Source organism: Podarcis melisellensis, assembly GCF_964234715.1.
Source record: "Podarcis melisellensis genome assembly, chromosome: 4".
In the NCBI taxonomy this organism is placed as follows: Eukaryota; Metazoa; Chordata; class Lepidosauria; order Squamata; family Lacertidae; genus Podarcis; species Podarcis melisellensis.
Genome location: NC_138531.1, coordinates 98607755 through 98622866, shown reverse-complemented (window position 1 = coordinate 98622866; position 15112 = coordinate 98607755). Strand labels below are relative to the sequence as shown.

The window sequence follows — 15112 nt, the reverse complement described above, 5'->3', positions numbered from 1 at the left end:
AACAAGCAACAAAGCAAAGCCACACAGTTTGCAGCACTGCCTAGTTAAAAAAAAAAAAGAAGAGAGAGAGAAAAGGGAAGTGTCTTAAGACAGTAACACACAAATTGTGACTTGCAATTAATTTGTATTCTGCAATGTCATGCCTTTCCAAGAATGATAGTGTCAAAGGAACTTATGGGGCACTTACGGCAGAACAGCCCAGCCAAGAAAGTTGTTTAAGCTTGGTCTTAGAATTGCACAGCTTTGCAAAAACAAAATGAAATCAAAATAGCAGCGCTGCCCTCTGCTGAAAACAGAAATTTCAAAGCAGGAAAATGCAAAACATCCAGCTCTCAGAAACACTTTCCTTTGTCTACAACATAGATGAGTCACTGCTCTACATTGCATCACTGTTTATTAAGCACTACTGCTTAAGGATAGCAGTACATGGTGCTGAAATAAGGGAGAAGCATCTCTTTTGAAGTGAGGGGATGCCTTAATTTCTTTCTTCCAGAGCCACGTGAGCCCCCTACTCAGAGAGGGGCTGCACCCCAATTTTAAACTATGGTCTTCTTCCTAATTACATGGACCATTAGCCCTATTTTAAGGGAACATGAATGCAAAGGAATCCCTCGCAATATAAATATGAGTAGCCATGTTAGTCGTTTGCAGAGAGTCTTTGGCAACTTAAAAGACTTAACAAATCTATTATGGCGCAAGCTTTTGTAGACTACAGTCTTCAGATGCAAGAAACGTTATGCAGCAGGGCTTCGGTTTTGAGAGAGGGGAGAAATGGCAGTGGAAAACACGCACACCGATCTCGATCGCACATTCACATTTAAAGGCAACCGATAACGGTGTATTTCTTGCCAGCGCCGAAAATTCACCTACGCTGCAAAGGAGGGAGATGTGAGTTTCCACGAAGCCACCCCCCCCCCAGCAAGTTAACGTGCGCACGATTTTCCAGCAGTGCCCAGCGCAGCAAACTCCTATTTCTGGCGTTGGCAAAGCCCTTTAACTGCACGAGGAGCTCTCTCTGTCTCTCTCTCTGGCAGCTACATAACAGATCCTGGAGGCTTGGTGGGGGGCTATTGGGAAGAAGAGCCCGACCCACCTTGTCCCAGGTCAGCCACTGCCAGATGGCCTTGTCCAGCTGCAGGTCCCCCGTGCTGAAGGTGATGAGCAGGTTGGAGTTGACGTCGCCGGCCTCTCGGTGGTCCCCCATCGCCTCCCCAGGGGTCCCGGTGGGCGCCAGCAGCAGCACTTCGGGCGATGCAGCAAGGGGCGAGCGTGCAGGCGGGCGCCGATCTCGCAGGCACACGCGCGCGCGCGTGTGTGTGTGTGCGTGTGCAAAGGCTCACCCGCCCCCTCCCACGCCCCCACCCCACCTGCTGGCCGGCTGGGTGGGCGGGGCTGCCGCTGGCACGGAGACCGCCCAGCAGCCCAGCCAAGGGCATGGAGGCGCTCACTGCCCCCACCCGGCGGGGGGGGGGGAGAGGGGCTGGTCCAAAATTGGTCGAGGGGGGCGTGGAAGGGAGGAGGGGCCTGTCAATCTCCCCCCATAAGCCCTCAGTCGGTTTTGGGGTGGGGGAAGCCCCTCCTCTCACGCACGGAGAGAATTCGCCGGGAGCGGGGAGGCGGCAAATATTTGGGGTGGGGGGCTTTTTTTGTCGGAAAAAGGCACCCCTCCCCCTCACGCCCCCCCTTTTCAGGCAAAAAGAAGCCCCTTCCCTCACAGGGCGGGAGACCTTCCCCTCACTTTTCCCTCACGGAGAAGGTGCCCCACCCCCCTTCAAGTTTCCCCTCAGAGGAGCTGCGCGCGCAAGCGAGCGCGCTCCCGAACCTCCAAGGCGCGCGCACCGAGCCGGCCTCGACCACCGGGCGCCGGCTGTAAATAAGAAAAAAGACGCGCTCAGCCCCGCCCCCGCCCCCGCCAGGCCCCGCCCAAGGAGCCGGCAGGCCCCGCCCCCGCGCTCAACCGCCGCCTGCACACGCCCAACGGCCAGGACTTAATAATAATGAGCAGGAGGACGGGGCGGGAACCACCCAAGCCCCGCCTCTTAGGCTGAGTAACGCGCTGCGGCAGGCTTGGGTTGCGCGCGCAGCTTTCCCTAAGGGATTGTCCCGAGGGCTGATGGGGCGTGTAGTTTTCTCGCTCTTTTCTCTCTCTCTCTCCCACTTGGGGGCGTTGTCGTCCCCGACAGGTTCCCTGGAGAACTGTGGAATTGTAGAGCTGGAAGGAGGGCTGGATTTAGGTTTGATGAGGCCCTAAGCTCCTGAAGGTAATAGGGCCCTTTCTATGTCCAGCTGTCTTTGTCAACAACAAATGGTCGCTGTTTTTTGTGTGGAATATATGCTATATGGTAACTTATGGACCTCATAGGTATCTCAAGTCATTTGCACATGTTGCCATGCAGCCAGTCCATGCAGAATGTAGGCACCCTATATATAGAAAGGAGCGAACCAGTGATATTTTAGGGAGTAGGCTAGCAGGCAGGGCCCATGACTTACATCATAGGAGCCTACACAACACAAAGCACTGTTGCTGTATGTAGGTTTTATTTTATTTGTTTTTTTATCTTATATTTTGGAAATGTACATCCAGTTGCTTTTTTCCTTTACATTTTTTAGGGGCCCCTCAAGAGAGTGGGGCCCTAAACTATAGCTTGTTTTGTTGTTGTTTAGTCGTTTAGTCGTGTCCGACTCTTCGTGACCCCATGGACCAGAGCATGCCAGGCACGCCCTTCTCCTTGTGCCCTCCATCTTTCCCAACATCAGGGTCTTTTCTAGGGAGTCTTCTCTTCTCATGAGTATTGGAGCCTCAGCTTCAGGATCTGTCCTTCCAGTGAGCACTCAGGGCTGATTTCCTTCAGAATGGATAAGTTTGATCTTCTTGCAGTCCATGGGACTCTCCAGAGTCTCCTCCAGCACCAGAATTCAAAAGCATCCATTCTTCGGCGATCAGCCTTCTTTATGGTCCAGCTCTCACTTCCATACATCACTACTGGGAAAACCATAACTTTGATTATACGGACCTATGTCGACAAGATGATGTCTCTGCTTTTTAGGATGCTGTCCAGGTTTGTCTAGCTTGTTTAGCTTCTATGTAACTCCAGCACTGGCTGGAAGGGACCCTGAGGTTCAACTATATTCCTGCCATGCAGGAATATGCAGTCACAGGGAATCAAACCTGTAACCTTGGCGTCATCAGCACCATGCTGCAACCCACTGAGCTGTCCGGGCTGACTGCGTATCCTGAAGGAGCTTGCATGCTTCTAAGGATTCTTCGCGTGCAGTGCAGACTGCATCTGGAAACCGTCGCAGGGATTCCCACCGCCTGCCACTGCCACCAGTCATCTCTTATCATGCCCCCCTTTTTAATTACCTGTTTTGCATTCAAAACGAGCAGCAACCATTGCCAGGAGGGGGAAAGGGAAAGTGCAAGTCCATTAAGTGGCTTGTTGTTCCAGTGAAAGCTTCTCGCTGCCGTGCGTCTTAATGATGGATTTCTCATAATCTTTCCTGTTGTCACACCGCCCCGGTTAGATACCAGCGCTGGAGATTCGTCCCCATCTGCCTTCATTTTCCTTGCTATCTCCCACCTCCGAACTAGCTCCTGGAACAAAATGCGTTTAGCAAACCGAACCTATTCATTCGATAGTATGGAGTCTAAAATTAAATTGCACCTGGATGTAAATTGCATTTATTTATTTTATATCTCACTGCTTCCAGCAAGGAGCTGGAGGTGGTGTACCTGGTTCTCTCCCTTATTTAATGCCCACAACAGTGCTGTGAGGTAAGGTAAAGGACCCCTAGACAGTTAAGTCCAGTCAAAGGCGACTATGGGGTTGTGGCGCTCATCTTGCTTTCAGGCTGACGGAGCCGGTGTTTGTTCACAAACAGCTTTCCGGGTCATGTGGCCAGCAGGACTAAACTGCTTCTGGTGCAACGGGACACCGGGACAGAAACCAGAGCGCACGGAAAGGCCGTTTACCTTCCCGCCAGAGCGATACCTATTTATCTACTTGCACTGGCATGCTTTTGAACTGTTAGGTTGGCAGGAGCTGGGACAGAACAACGGGAGCTTATCCCGTTGTGGGGATTCGAACCGCTGACCTTCCGATCAGCAAGCCCAAGAGGCTCAGTGGTTTAAACCACAGCGCCACCAGTTAGGCTGAAAGGCAATGACTGGCCCAAAGTCCTCCTGTGTGAGATTTTTCTCTCTGGTATTGGGAGAATCTTATGAATGCAAAGCCCCGCTAGATCAGGCCAGATACCTCAAAAGGAAACCCACAAGCAGAGCACGAGACCACTCTCTTCTCCATCTGCTTCCAGCAAGTGTTATTCAGAAGCGTTACTGCCTCCTTCCATGGAAGAAGCATCTAGCCATCCTGGCAATATGAGTAGCCATAGATAGACTTATCCTGCTGTCTAGTTCTTTTAGGGCAAAGCCTGGATCTTTGCCAGACACCATGAACTGCAGGCTTCAATCAGGGTAAACAACAGCAGCTTTGAGAGGCCAATAGTTTCACCCAGGAGAAGGCATTTAAAAATATAAGAGCCTGCTGGATCAGGCCAATGCCCTGTCTAGTTCAACCAGGTGTCAATGAGAACTGCCCACAAGCAAACTGTGACCTTCAGAAATCCAGGTTTCATGTAAACACATCTGCCCCCCCCCCGAAAACTGCAGACGAGTTCCAAAAGTTTAGTCCAATTTGTGGATCCCTTAATAAGAACGTGTTTTACAGGTGTATAAAGTTGTGGTGTATGTGATGGAATATAGGTTTTCATCATGTGTTTTGGAGGACAGGGGTCTCAGGGGAAATTTAAAGGACACATTTAAAAAGTGATAACCCCAATTACATGTTACAGATAGGTAGCCGTGTTGGTCTGCCATAGTCAAAACAAAAAAAATTCCTTCCAGTAGCACCTTAAAGACCAACTAAGTTAGTTCTTGGTATGAGCTTTCGTGTGCATGCACACTTCTTCAGATACACGTGTTCCTTATAGCTTGTAAACCATCGTTGTGTGGGATGTTGGTATACAGAGATTCCACATCCATAGTAGCTAGTATAGTATTGTTGGGAAGATTATTTACAGATTGTATTTTCCTCAGAAAATCTGTGGTGTCACGTACATAGCTGGGAGCACTGATGGCATATGGTTTCAGAACAGAGTCCATATAACCATTTGTTTTACATGTGTAAAACAATATCAACATTTTAATAAGACGTCCTTCAAAGACAAAAACGGGGAGACTGATATACAGGGTGGGGAGGGGCTGCCCCGATATACAGAAGATGTGCATGGAACTTAGATATCTGAAATATGTTCTGAGGCTGGACTCTGACTCAAAAGCTCAAATAAAGGAATTTTCACAGGATGTCTGGAGGCTGGCCTTCCCTTTAAAGCCTGCTGCTAGAGGAGAAAGCACAGGCATCCCTGAATGCATTATCAAGTCTTCTGTTGCCATGGTGACCACAGGCATTGCAGAGAAATCTGGATCATCTGGGCAGGAAGGCTGTGGCGATGGAGCTGTTTGCGTGTCTCCGGGTGCTGGAGGGGCACCCCACCCCTGAAGCAATGGATGCCCATCTCCCACAGAAACACAAGTAGTGGGTCTGCTTTTGTATAAACACGAAAATGATGGTCACAAAGCAGGGGTGACAGATGACAGTATTTTATCCTGCACAGGACTTGGCGTAATTGCTCTTCATTCCTTTCGCTCTTTTCATATCTGTAAAGAGGTTTCAGTGATTTTCAGACGGGTGCAGCTTTCATCTGTAAATTAAATTACATTTAATCAGATGCCATTGTTTTGCTGTTTATCAATACGAGCCTTGTTATCGTAAAATTGCACAAGGGAAAAAGAATAAATGCGTTTAGCTCTGGAACGAGTGAAACCCTAAAGAAAAGTGTGTCTCACGAGCAGATGGGGACTGAACTCCTAAACCTGCTTTCCTGAGAAGAAGCCTCAATGGACCGGCGGGACTTCATTTTGTGTAAACCCTTAATTCCACAATGCAAACCTGTGTGCTTACTGGGGACTAAATTGGATGATACATTAGCTCTGCATCCGTGCCCATAGGTGCTAGGTTTTTTTAAAGCAAACACAAATTGCCAACCCAGGGGCCTGATCTGAATTGGGAACTGTTGTAAACAAAAAAATATGCCCTTTCCCCCCCTTATGGGGTGTCCAAGAGCTCATATAGAGTCCTTACGTAGGTTCCCTATTGGTAGGAGAAAATAACAGAGGCCAACCAGAGAATATTGAGAAGCAAAGTAGCTAGTAAGCTTGATCATTATTGATCTGTTGCAACAGGGTCCTCACTCACCACACGCTGGAGGGAGGAGGAACCCAGAACAATGGCACGCAAGGCCTTATATAGACATTTTAAATTCCCTGCCCTGGAGCTCAAGACCACCCCTCCACACATCATACATACATCACAGAAGGGGCGGTCTACAGAAGAAATCTGAGTGATTTGTTTACTTCCTGTCTGTCAGGTTACCTGTTTAATGGTCACTTGATTGGATTGCCTGGGGAGCCTGGCCAGTCTTTTGTAATGATAAATACTGGTACTTAGTTCCTGAGCCAGGTCACAGCCTCACATCCTATTCATATCTTAAAGGTAAAGGGACCCCTGACCATTAGGTCCAGTTGTGACCAACTCTGGGGTTGCAGCGCTCATCTCGCTTTACTGGCCGAGGGAGCCGGAGTACAGCTTCCGGGTCATGTGGTCAGCATGACTAAGCCGCTTCTGGCGAACCAGAGCAGTGCACGGTAATGCCATTTACCTTCCCACCGGAGCGGTACCTATTTATCTACTTGCACTTTGATGTGCTTTTGAACTGCTAGGTTGGCAGGAGCTGGGACCGAGCAACGGGAGCTCACCCCATCATGGGGATTCGAATCACCAACCTTCTGATCGGCAAGTCCTAGGCTCTGTGGTTTAACCCACAGTACCACCCGAGTTGATATCTTAAATGTGCCCTTAAGACATAATTTGTGAAAGAAAAAGACAATGCGGAGGTTTCCCACTTTGACTTTGCAGAGAAATAATTGAGGTCAATTTGTTCAGGACTTTTTTCCATGGGGTTTTCAGACATGCAGTTTATATATTTATGTATGTGTTTGCTTGGTACATTTATGAACATTTATTACATATCTAAGACCTTAAAATTCTTATCACAGAACCTAGTGCAAAGGGCTGGGGGGTTTAAGCCTCTGCCTCTATCCAGACCAGGGGCCCTGGGCCACCTTGCATGGCTGTTGTAGGACTCCAGTGTTGGACCTCCGCTGCATGAGGCAATATGCTTCCAAATATCACTTGCTGGGAATCTCAAATGTGCATCCCATTGGGGCATCTGGTTGGTCCCTGAGATGAGACCAGGATGCTGGTCTCTTGCATTCTTAGGTTCTTACATTGCATCAGCCTTTCAGGGTCATGCAAGGTGACCTTGGTGGCTCTCCAGAAGACCAGCTGCACACACAGATCAATCTCCTTTTTTCCAGGATGCCTTTCGTCTGATCATTACATATTTAACACCAATACTGTCCTGCTTTATCTGGACGTCTCAGATTACGAGGCACTGATACTCTGCTTTGTCCCTGAAGCTGGTGTGTGTGTTCATTCCCAACCTTTGGCAAACCTTAAACTCAGGTTTTTTTAAAAAAATAAGAGCATCTTCAGTGCTGGCTCACTGCAGGAGGAGCAACAAAGAAGTGAAGCGGCAAGAATGTACAGGATGAGTAGTAAGACACGTTGGAAATGCAAAGATGGAGATTTTTACCAGATGTGGTGGACATGTGAGAAAATGAAACGGTTTTGGGAACTGATTTATAACGAATTGAAAAAGATATTTAAATACATTTTCCCAAAAAAGCCGGAAGCTTTCTTGCTAGGCTTGATGGGAGACGAAATAGAAAAAGCAGATCAAAGGTTATTTATGTATGCTACGACTGCTGCCAGAACTTTATTAGCCGAAAAATGGAAAGTACCAGAATTACCAACAATAGAGGAGTGGCAGACGAAGATGGTTGATTATGTGGAACTACCAAAACTGACCTGTAGAACCAGAAATCGGGAGGAAACAAAATTCCAAAAAGATAGGAGTAAATTTATGGGGTACATAAATAATAATTATAGAAATTTGAAGACTCTGGCAGGACTGAAATAAATCTTACGATGTAGATCAGAATGGATACAATAAGAAACTGTGGAAAAGTAACTGACGTAAGAAAACCTGTTGAAGGGAGGGAGGGAAGTCAAAGCTCAGCAGAATGTGGGGAAAGAATGTGGGTAAATGACTGTTGAATTTTACTGTATTTTGTTTGTTTGTATTAAATGAAACACCAATAAAAAGCATTTTTAAAAAATAAAGTGAAGCGGCTTGGCCCTGAGCTGAGTTTCTCGTCTCACCTGGGGTCACAGCAGCTGAGTGTTTTTGTGCCATTGAACCCAAAGGTTAAGAACGTAAGAAGAGGCCTGTTGGATCCGGCCATTGACCCATCTAGTCCAGCTTAATAATAATAATAATAATAATAATAATAATAATAATCTGGCTGAGTTTCCCCAGCCACTCTGGGCGGCTTCCAATTGAGTGTTAAAAACAATACAGCATTAAATATAAAAAAATTCCCTAAACAGGCTGCCTTCAGATGTCTTTTAAAGATAAAATAGCTGCTTATTTTCTTCACATCTGGTGGGAGGGCGTTCCGTAGGGCGGGTGCCACTATCGAGAATGCCCTCTGCCATGGTTCCCTGTAACTTCGCTTCTCGCAGTGACAGAACCACTAGAAGGCCCTCGGCACTGGACCTCAGTGTCCGGGTAGAACGATGGGGGTGGAGACACTCCTTCAGGTATACTGGACTGAGGCCATTTAGGGCTTTCAAGGTCAGCACCAACACTTTGAATTGTGCTCGGAAACATACTGGGAGCCAATGTAGGTATTTCAAGACCGGTGTTATATGGTCTCGGCGGCCGCTCCCAGTCACCCGTCTAGCTGCTGCATTCTGGATTAGTTGTAGTTTCTGGGTCACCTTCAAAGGTAGCCCCACACAGAGCGCATTGCAGTAGTCCAAGCGAGAGATACCTAGAGCATGCACCACTCTGGCAAGACTGCGGGCAGGGAGGGTCTCATCCTGCGTACCAAGATAAGATGCAGATAGCAGCCAGGTTTTACCAACATACGATGAGGATTCGTGAATGTTAATATACAACTTAAGTGTTAGATGTAGGTTTTTGATGAGTGATTTTACTGAGCCGAACCCTCCTGGAATCTTGTATATATGCCAATAAAGGTTTGAGAATTTGAACTGGGATTGCCTCCTAAGGCAGTTGCACAGTTAAACTACGTGCAATGTGAAGGAGTCCTTTTTTTATCTGCTCTGAATCTTCCAGTCTTCCTCTTTGTTGGATGCTCACGAGATCAACGCTAGGCAGGCAGCTCTGCTGCAGAGTTGTAGTCCCTAACCTCCAGCGGGCACCGGGTTGGGGAAGCCCGTTCTGTAGCAAAAGCCTTGCTATGGAGATGGTGGGGCGATGCTTTGGAATTCTGCAGCGTCCCTCTGATTGGCTGCCGGTGATGTCATCCCCTGGCCCACACCGTTCAGGTTGACTCTGCTGTTCCTTGATCACAATGGTAAAAATCTCTCCCCGGTTTCATTGAATGCAAAGTCAGATGCAGCCCTAGCAGAATTTGCAAAGGTTTTGCTGGCTCTCCATCTCACCACTTTGTTATCATCTACGCAACGGAGTCATCACCCTTCTCCTGATGACATGTTTCCTTCCCTAGGTCCCATGTTTGGGTCCCAAAAGCTGCTTCCAGCCACGGTATACGTTACCAGGTCCATACTTTCAACCTGAATGGAAGAGATTTTCTTTTACTTTTTATTTTACTGCATATTTGCATCATGCTCTATCATCAGTACATGTATGATGTCCAGCCGTCTCTCCATAGCACCTGAATCAGGTGCAATCGTGCAAGGACTGGACCGGGGTCTGGAAGTGACGATGGGTTGGATGCAGACTGATCAAATGAGGCTAAATCCTGCCAATATCGGGGTTCACTGGCCGGTTGTTCCAGGGCTCAGGAATTACTGGCTGGTTTTAGATGGGGCAGCGTTCCCCCAGAATAAGCAGGTGTACCAAAACTAATAGATTACGCAGAGTTAGACAAATTAACGGGGAAAATTAGATACAAAAAGGACCAGAATTTTACTGAGGACTGGGGGAAATTTACAGAGTATTTGGAAAGTATATGTGAGGATAGTACAACGCTAGCGTGTTTTAAAGAGGCTTTGTGAAAGTAGAAGGAGTATTGTCAAAAGGCAAGCAAAGATAGAAACATAATACTTAATGGCAATATAAAATTAAGGAATGTGAAGAGAGGATTGGAAATACGAAAGATTGTCAGAAAGGTTGGGGGAGGTCCAAGTAAGGCCAAATATGTGATATATAAATGGATTTGTTTATCACTTTTTATGGAAAACTTTAATAAAAATTTATATATAAAAAAAACAGAATAAGCAGGTGTATTTCTTCCTGGAGGTCCAAATAGGCCATTGCCATTAGATTTTGCCGTTCTCATACAGCACATGACTTGGGACACAAAGCAGGAGACTCTCAGTAAATAATAATAATAATAATAATAATAATAATAATAATAATAATAATAATAATTCATCTGGCTGGGTTTCCCCAGCTACTCTGGGCGGCTTCCACCCAAATATTAAAAACAATACAGCATCAGACATTAAAAACTTCCCTAAACAGGGCTGCCATCAGTTGTCTTTTAAAAGTAAAATAGTTGTTTTATCACCTTGACATCTGGTGGGAGGGTGTTCCACAGGACAGGCGCCACTACCAAGAAGGCCCTCTGCCTGGTTCCCTGTAACCTCACTTCTCGCAGGGAGGGAACCACCAGAAGTTCCTTGGAGCTGGACCTCCGTGTCCGGGCTGGATGATGGGGGTGGAGATGCTCCTTCAGGTATACAGGACCGAGACCATTTAGTGACAGCCTTCCTCCTCTGGTAATGTGAGCATACCCAGATGTTGCCCTCCATTGTGCCTGCTGGCTTGAGCTGGATTGTAATCCAGCGATGGGTCGAATTTTTCAGCTTTCAAATTCCAAAGTGCCATAAAGTTGTAACTTGACTCAGGAATTCCAGAGATATTTTGCTTAAACAATGATCAATTAATTTTTGCTTGATAAGTAAAATGTGTGTAAAAATTATTGCACTAGTATTTGCAGTTATACAATATACCTGTTCCCCGCCTCTGGAAACATAGCCTTACAAGGAACGGTTGAGGGACTCGGGTATATTTAGCCTGGAAATGAAGAGCCTGAGAGGAGATAGGATGGCCATCTTCAAACATTAGACGGGCTGTCCCATGGAAGAGGGAGCAAGCTTGTTTTCTCCTGCTCTAGAGGATAGGACTTGAACCCATGGCTTCAAGTTCCAAGAAAGGAGACTAAACATCAGGAAGAACTTTCTGACAGTAAGAGCTGTTCAATGCCAGAATGGCGGACTTTACCTCACAGGAAGTTTTTAAGCAGAGGTTGGATGGCCATATGTCATGGATGCAATAGCTGAGATTCCTGCATTGCAGCGGGTTGGACTAGATGGCCGTCGGGTCCCTTCCCAACTCTACAATTCTATGATTCTATGATGGAATATTGGGCTGGCTGGACTGGTGAGCTCCAGGATCTGGGGGGATTCCCATACATAAAACCCCTTTATATCATGGCTGGATAAAAAGTCTACTAAATCGGGGTGGCTAAGCAATGTTGTTGGACTGCAGCTCCCATCATCCCTAGCCAGCATGTCCAGTGGTCAAGGATGATGGGAACTGGAGTCCAGCAACATCTGAAGTGCCACAGGTTAGCTATGCTTGCTGCAAAACAGTCAAATTGCATTTCTTGGTACAGATAGTCTTGATATGATGTGCAGATATCTTTCCTATTCTACTTAATTCAAGAGGGTTCTGGAAGCTTCTCTGTGTGAAAGAAACAAGCGGGAGGTTCCTGATGTTTGGGTTATACCTTCCGAGAAGCTGAGTACAGCGGGATTAAACTGGTTCTGTCATCTCTTTTCTGTCAAGGTCATGCTGGCTATAAAAGTAAGGCCAGAAGGAGCCTGGGTTTCACGTTCTCTTTCTATCTCTCTTCCTTTCTGGTGTGTTCTGTACACAGTATGCTTAGTGTTAAGGTTTACAGTGGTACCTCAGGTTACATATGCTTCAGGTTACAGACTCCGCTAGCTCAGAAATAGTGCTTCAGGTTAAGAACTTTGCTTCAGGATAAGAACAGAAATCGGGCTCCGGCGGCACGGCAGCTGCAGGAGGCCCCATTAGCTAAAGTGGTGCTTCAGGTTAAGAACAGTTTCAGGTTAAGAATGGACCTCCAGAACAAATTAAGTACTTTGCCCGAGGTACCACTGTGGTATTTTTGCAAGTTATTGTAAGTTTAAGTAAAGTCTGTTGCAACTGGATTTCTTGTGAACAGTGCCAATCCTCAATGTATTGGATTTGTGACCATTATGCTCATTTGCCTTCAGTAGCAGTAAAGCTCTGCTGGATGAGATACAATTGCCTCTGGTCTATTTTTTTGGGGGGGGGGGGGAATCCTGCAACGTGTTTAAGTTTTTGCTCTGCTAACTATACGTTGGAATCTGCTCTGGATCAATATCGAGTAGAATTCAATGACAAAAACATGGATTGGAAGTGTGCCAGACCTGTTAGCCTATCAATGCATAATCCATTTTTGAGAGCAGTGCCAGACTTTGAAACTACTCAGTATAAGAACATAAGACGAACCCTGCTGGATCCGGCCAATGGTCCGTCTAGACCAGCATCCTCTTCTCACAGTGGCCAACCAGATGTCTCTGGGAAACCCAAAAGAGAACCCCACCACAAGAGCAACTCTCCCCTCCTGAGTTTTCCAACATCTGGTGTTCAAAAGCATTGCGCTGGAGGCAGTGCGGAGCTCAGAAATTCAGCCTTCTCCTCCGTGAATTTGTCTAACCCTCTTCCAAAGCCATCCCTGGCCATCCCTGCTTCCTATGGCAGAGTTATATAATTTAACACAGGGGGCAGCAAACTTTTTCAGCAGGGGGCCGGTCCACTGTCCCTCAGAGCCTGTGTGGGAGCTGGACTATATTTTGAAAAAATAATAATGAACGAATTCCTATGCCCCAGAAATAACCTAGGTAAAGGTAAAGGGACCCCTGACCATTAGCTCCAGTTGTGGCCGACTCTGGGGTTGCGGCCCTCATCTCGCTTTGTTGGCCGAGGGAGCCGGCGTACAGCTTCCGGGTCATGCGGCGAGCATGACTAAGCTGCTTCTGGTGAACCAGAGCAGCACACAGAAACACCGTTTACCTTCTTGCCGGAGCGGTACGTATTTATCTACTTGCACTTCTGTAACACCCTGCTTGTGGTTAACGCTTAGCTGGAATGAAATATTCAACGCAGCAATAGAGAAATTAAAATAATAATTTATTTGTCAGACAAATAAATGAGAGGCACAGTGGTATATGGTTACCAAGCTCTGGCCTGGGCTCCTGCCATTAAGGCCAGCACTTATATTCCCTCAGCCCAGCCTCCTTGCTCCTCCTTTGGCTGCCTCTGTCCAATCAGCCTGGTTGAAATTCCCATTGGCTGTTTGCTAGAACCAATCACAAAAGATACACCCATTTCCTTTTGCCTTTTATGGAAAACAAAAAGCTATATATTCTTCTATCTATAAATGACAAATAAGTAGTCATATATCTTACATTTATCTCAACGAGGAACCTTAATTACCAGCTCACCTCTTGCCCTCCTTGCCCTATTGCCCTCCAAAACAGATGGTTAATAGTTTTAAATTTTTATCTTAAACAGATGTCAAGGATCTTGAGTTCACATTCTCATGCATCATCAATGAAAGATCTCCTTTTGGAGGTCTTTAAACAAAGGCCTGACAACTATATATCAGGAGTGCTCGATGGCGTCTCCTGTCTGGCAGGGGGCTGGGCTCATTTGCCCCTCTGGTCTCCTATTGCAATATGACTCTATGAAATAAGAATTTAACATTTCTTTCTTTCTAGATCCTTTGCATAATTACATTTAAGCTAATATATTTAATACATAACATAAATAACCTTTTAAAAGGAAAAGAAATCTTAAAAGGATCTCAGTTTAAGAAAGAAACAACTTTAGAAAAAGACTTCCCAAAATACTCCCTCCCTTTCTGCCAGCCAGATGCTTTTCCATTTGCTCTTGGCCTTTTAACCTTAGGAAGAAGATATGGCTCATTTTACTATTTTCCAACTCTTAATTTGTAGGGTCAGTGTAACCTTGCTCTCCGCCTGTAATTCCCTTTTTACGACTTTGAGAATTGTTTTCTGCTATAAATCGGGGGCCCCCTTGTCCAGGAGGATAAACATCTTGCCAAGGTTCTTAGGCAGCTGGTCTTCTGCCTGGCATGAAACATTTGAAAATCTTTAAGCTCATTTTAAAATACAGGTCCTGATCAAAAATATAAGCTTTGATAAAAATGCAGGAAAAATGCAGGCTATGATTAGATGCCTCACTTCGACGGGAGCTCACCCCGTTACGGGGATTCGAACCGCCGACCTACTGATTGGCAAGTCCTAGGCCCTGTGGTTTAACCCACAGCGCCACCCACATCCTTTAAATAACCCAGAGATGCATTTTAAATAAAAGCACACATTCTACTTATGTAAAAACACCAGGGAGGCCCCACGAATAACCCAGAGAAGCATTTTAAATAAAAGGGCACATTCTACTCATGTAAAACACGCTTATTCCCAGACTGTCCGAGGCCCGGGTTGAGAAGGCAATTGGCCCAGATCTGGCCCCCGGGCCTTAGTTTGCCTACCCGTGGTTTAACAAGTACAGTCGTGCTTTCTTTTATCTGCCCCGAAATCTTCCGACCATGAGTTGTAGCATGATGAGAGAGGGAGGAAAACTTTTTCTCTATCCCCTTTCTCCAATCCATCCCTAATTTTATAAACTCACCTGAACTCAACGTTGAGAAAAGCTTCGTGAGCCCAGGGACCACATCGCCGGGTCACCTTGGTCCACCCTTTATTACCTGTGTGTTTTCATAGCAACTCTGCCCTGC

General features: G+C 46.4%; 2 protein-coding genes and 1 long non-coding RNA gene across 3 annotated transcripts in view; 1 reads left to right on the top strand and 2 right to left on the bottom strand.

Annotated features, from left to right (window-relative positions):
• Positions 1–1834, bottom strand: part of PGM2L1 (phosphoglucomutase 2 like 1) — a 35697-nt gene extending 33863 nt beyond the window's left edge. Inside the window, exon 1 of the mRNA XM_081909854.1 lies at positions 1094–1834. Within this exon, the coding sequence (XP_081765980.1) occupies positions 1094–1204 (111 nt within the window). The 5' untranslated portion in view covers positions 1205–1834. The remainder of the gene's footprint in view (positions 1–1093) is intronic.
• A 256-nt stretch (positions 1835–2090) lies between these two features.
• LOC309369053 (maestro heat-like repeat-containing protein family member 7) overlaps positions 2091–15112 on the top strand; it is a 61792-nt gene continuing 48770 nt past the window's right edge. The window contains exon 1 of the mRNA XM_081909613.1: positions 2091–2261. The gene's annotated coding sequence lies outside the window, so the exon portion shown is untranslated. The remainder of the gene's footprint in view (positions 2262–15112) is intronic.
• LOC309369414 lies at positions 5185–15102 on the bottom strand. Its single transcript, XR_014168110.1, has 2 exons — positions 15007–15102; positions 5185–5760 (listed from the first exon to the last, which is right to left on the bottom strand). It is a non-coding gene; the product is annotated as an uncharacterized lncRNA (long non-coding RNA).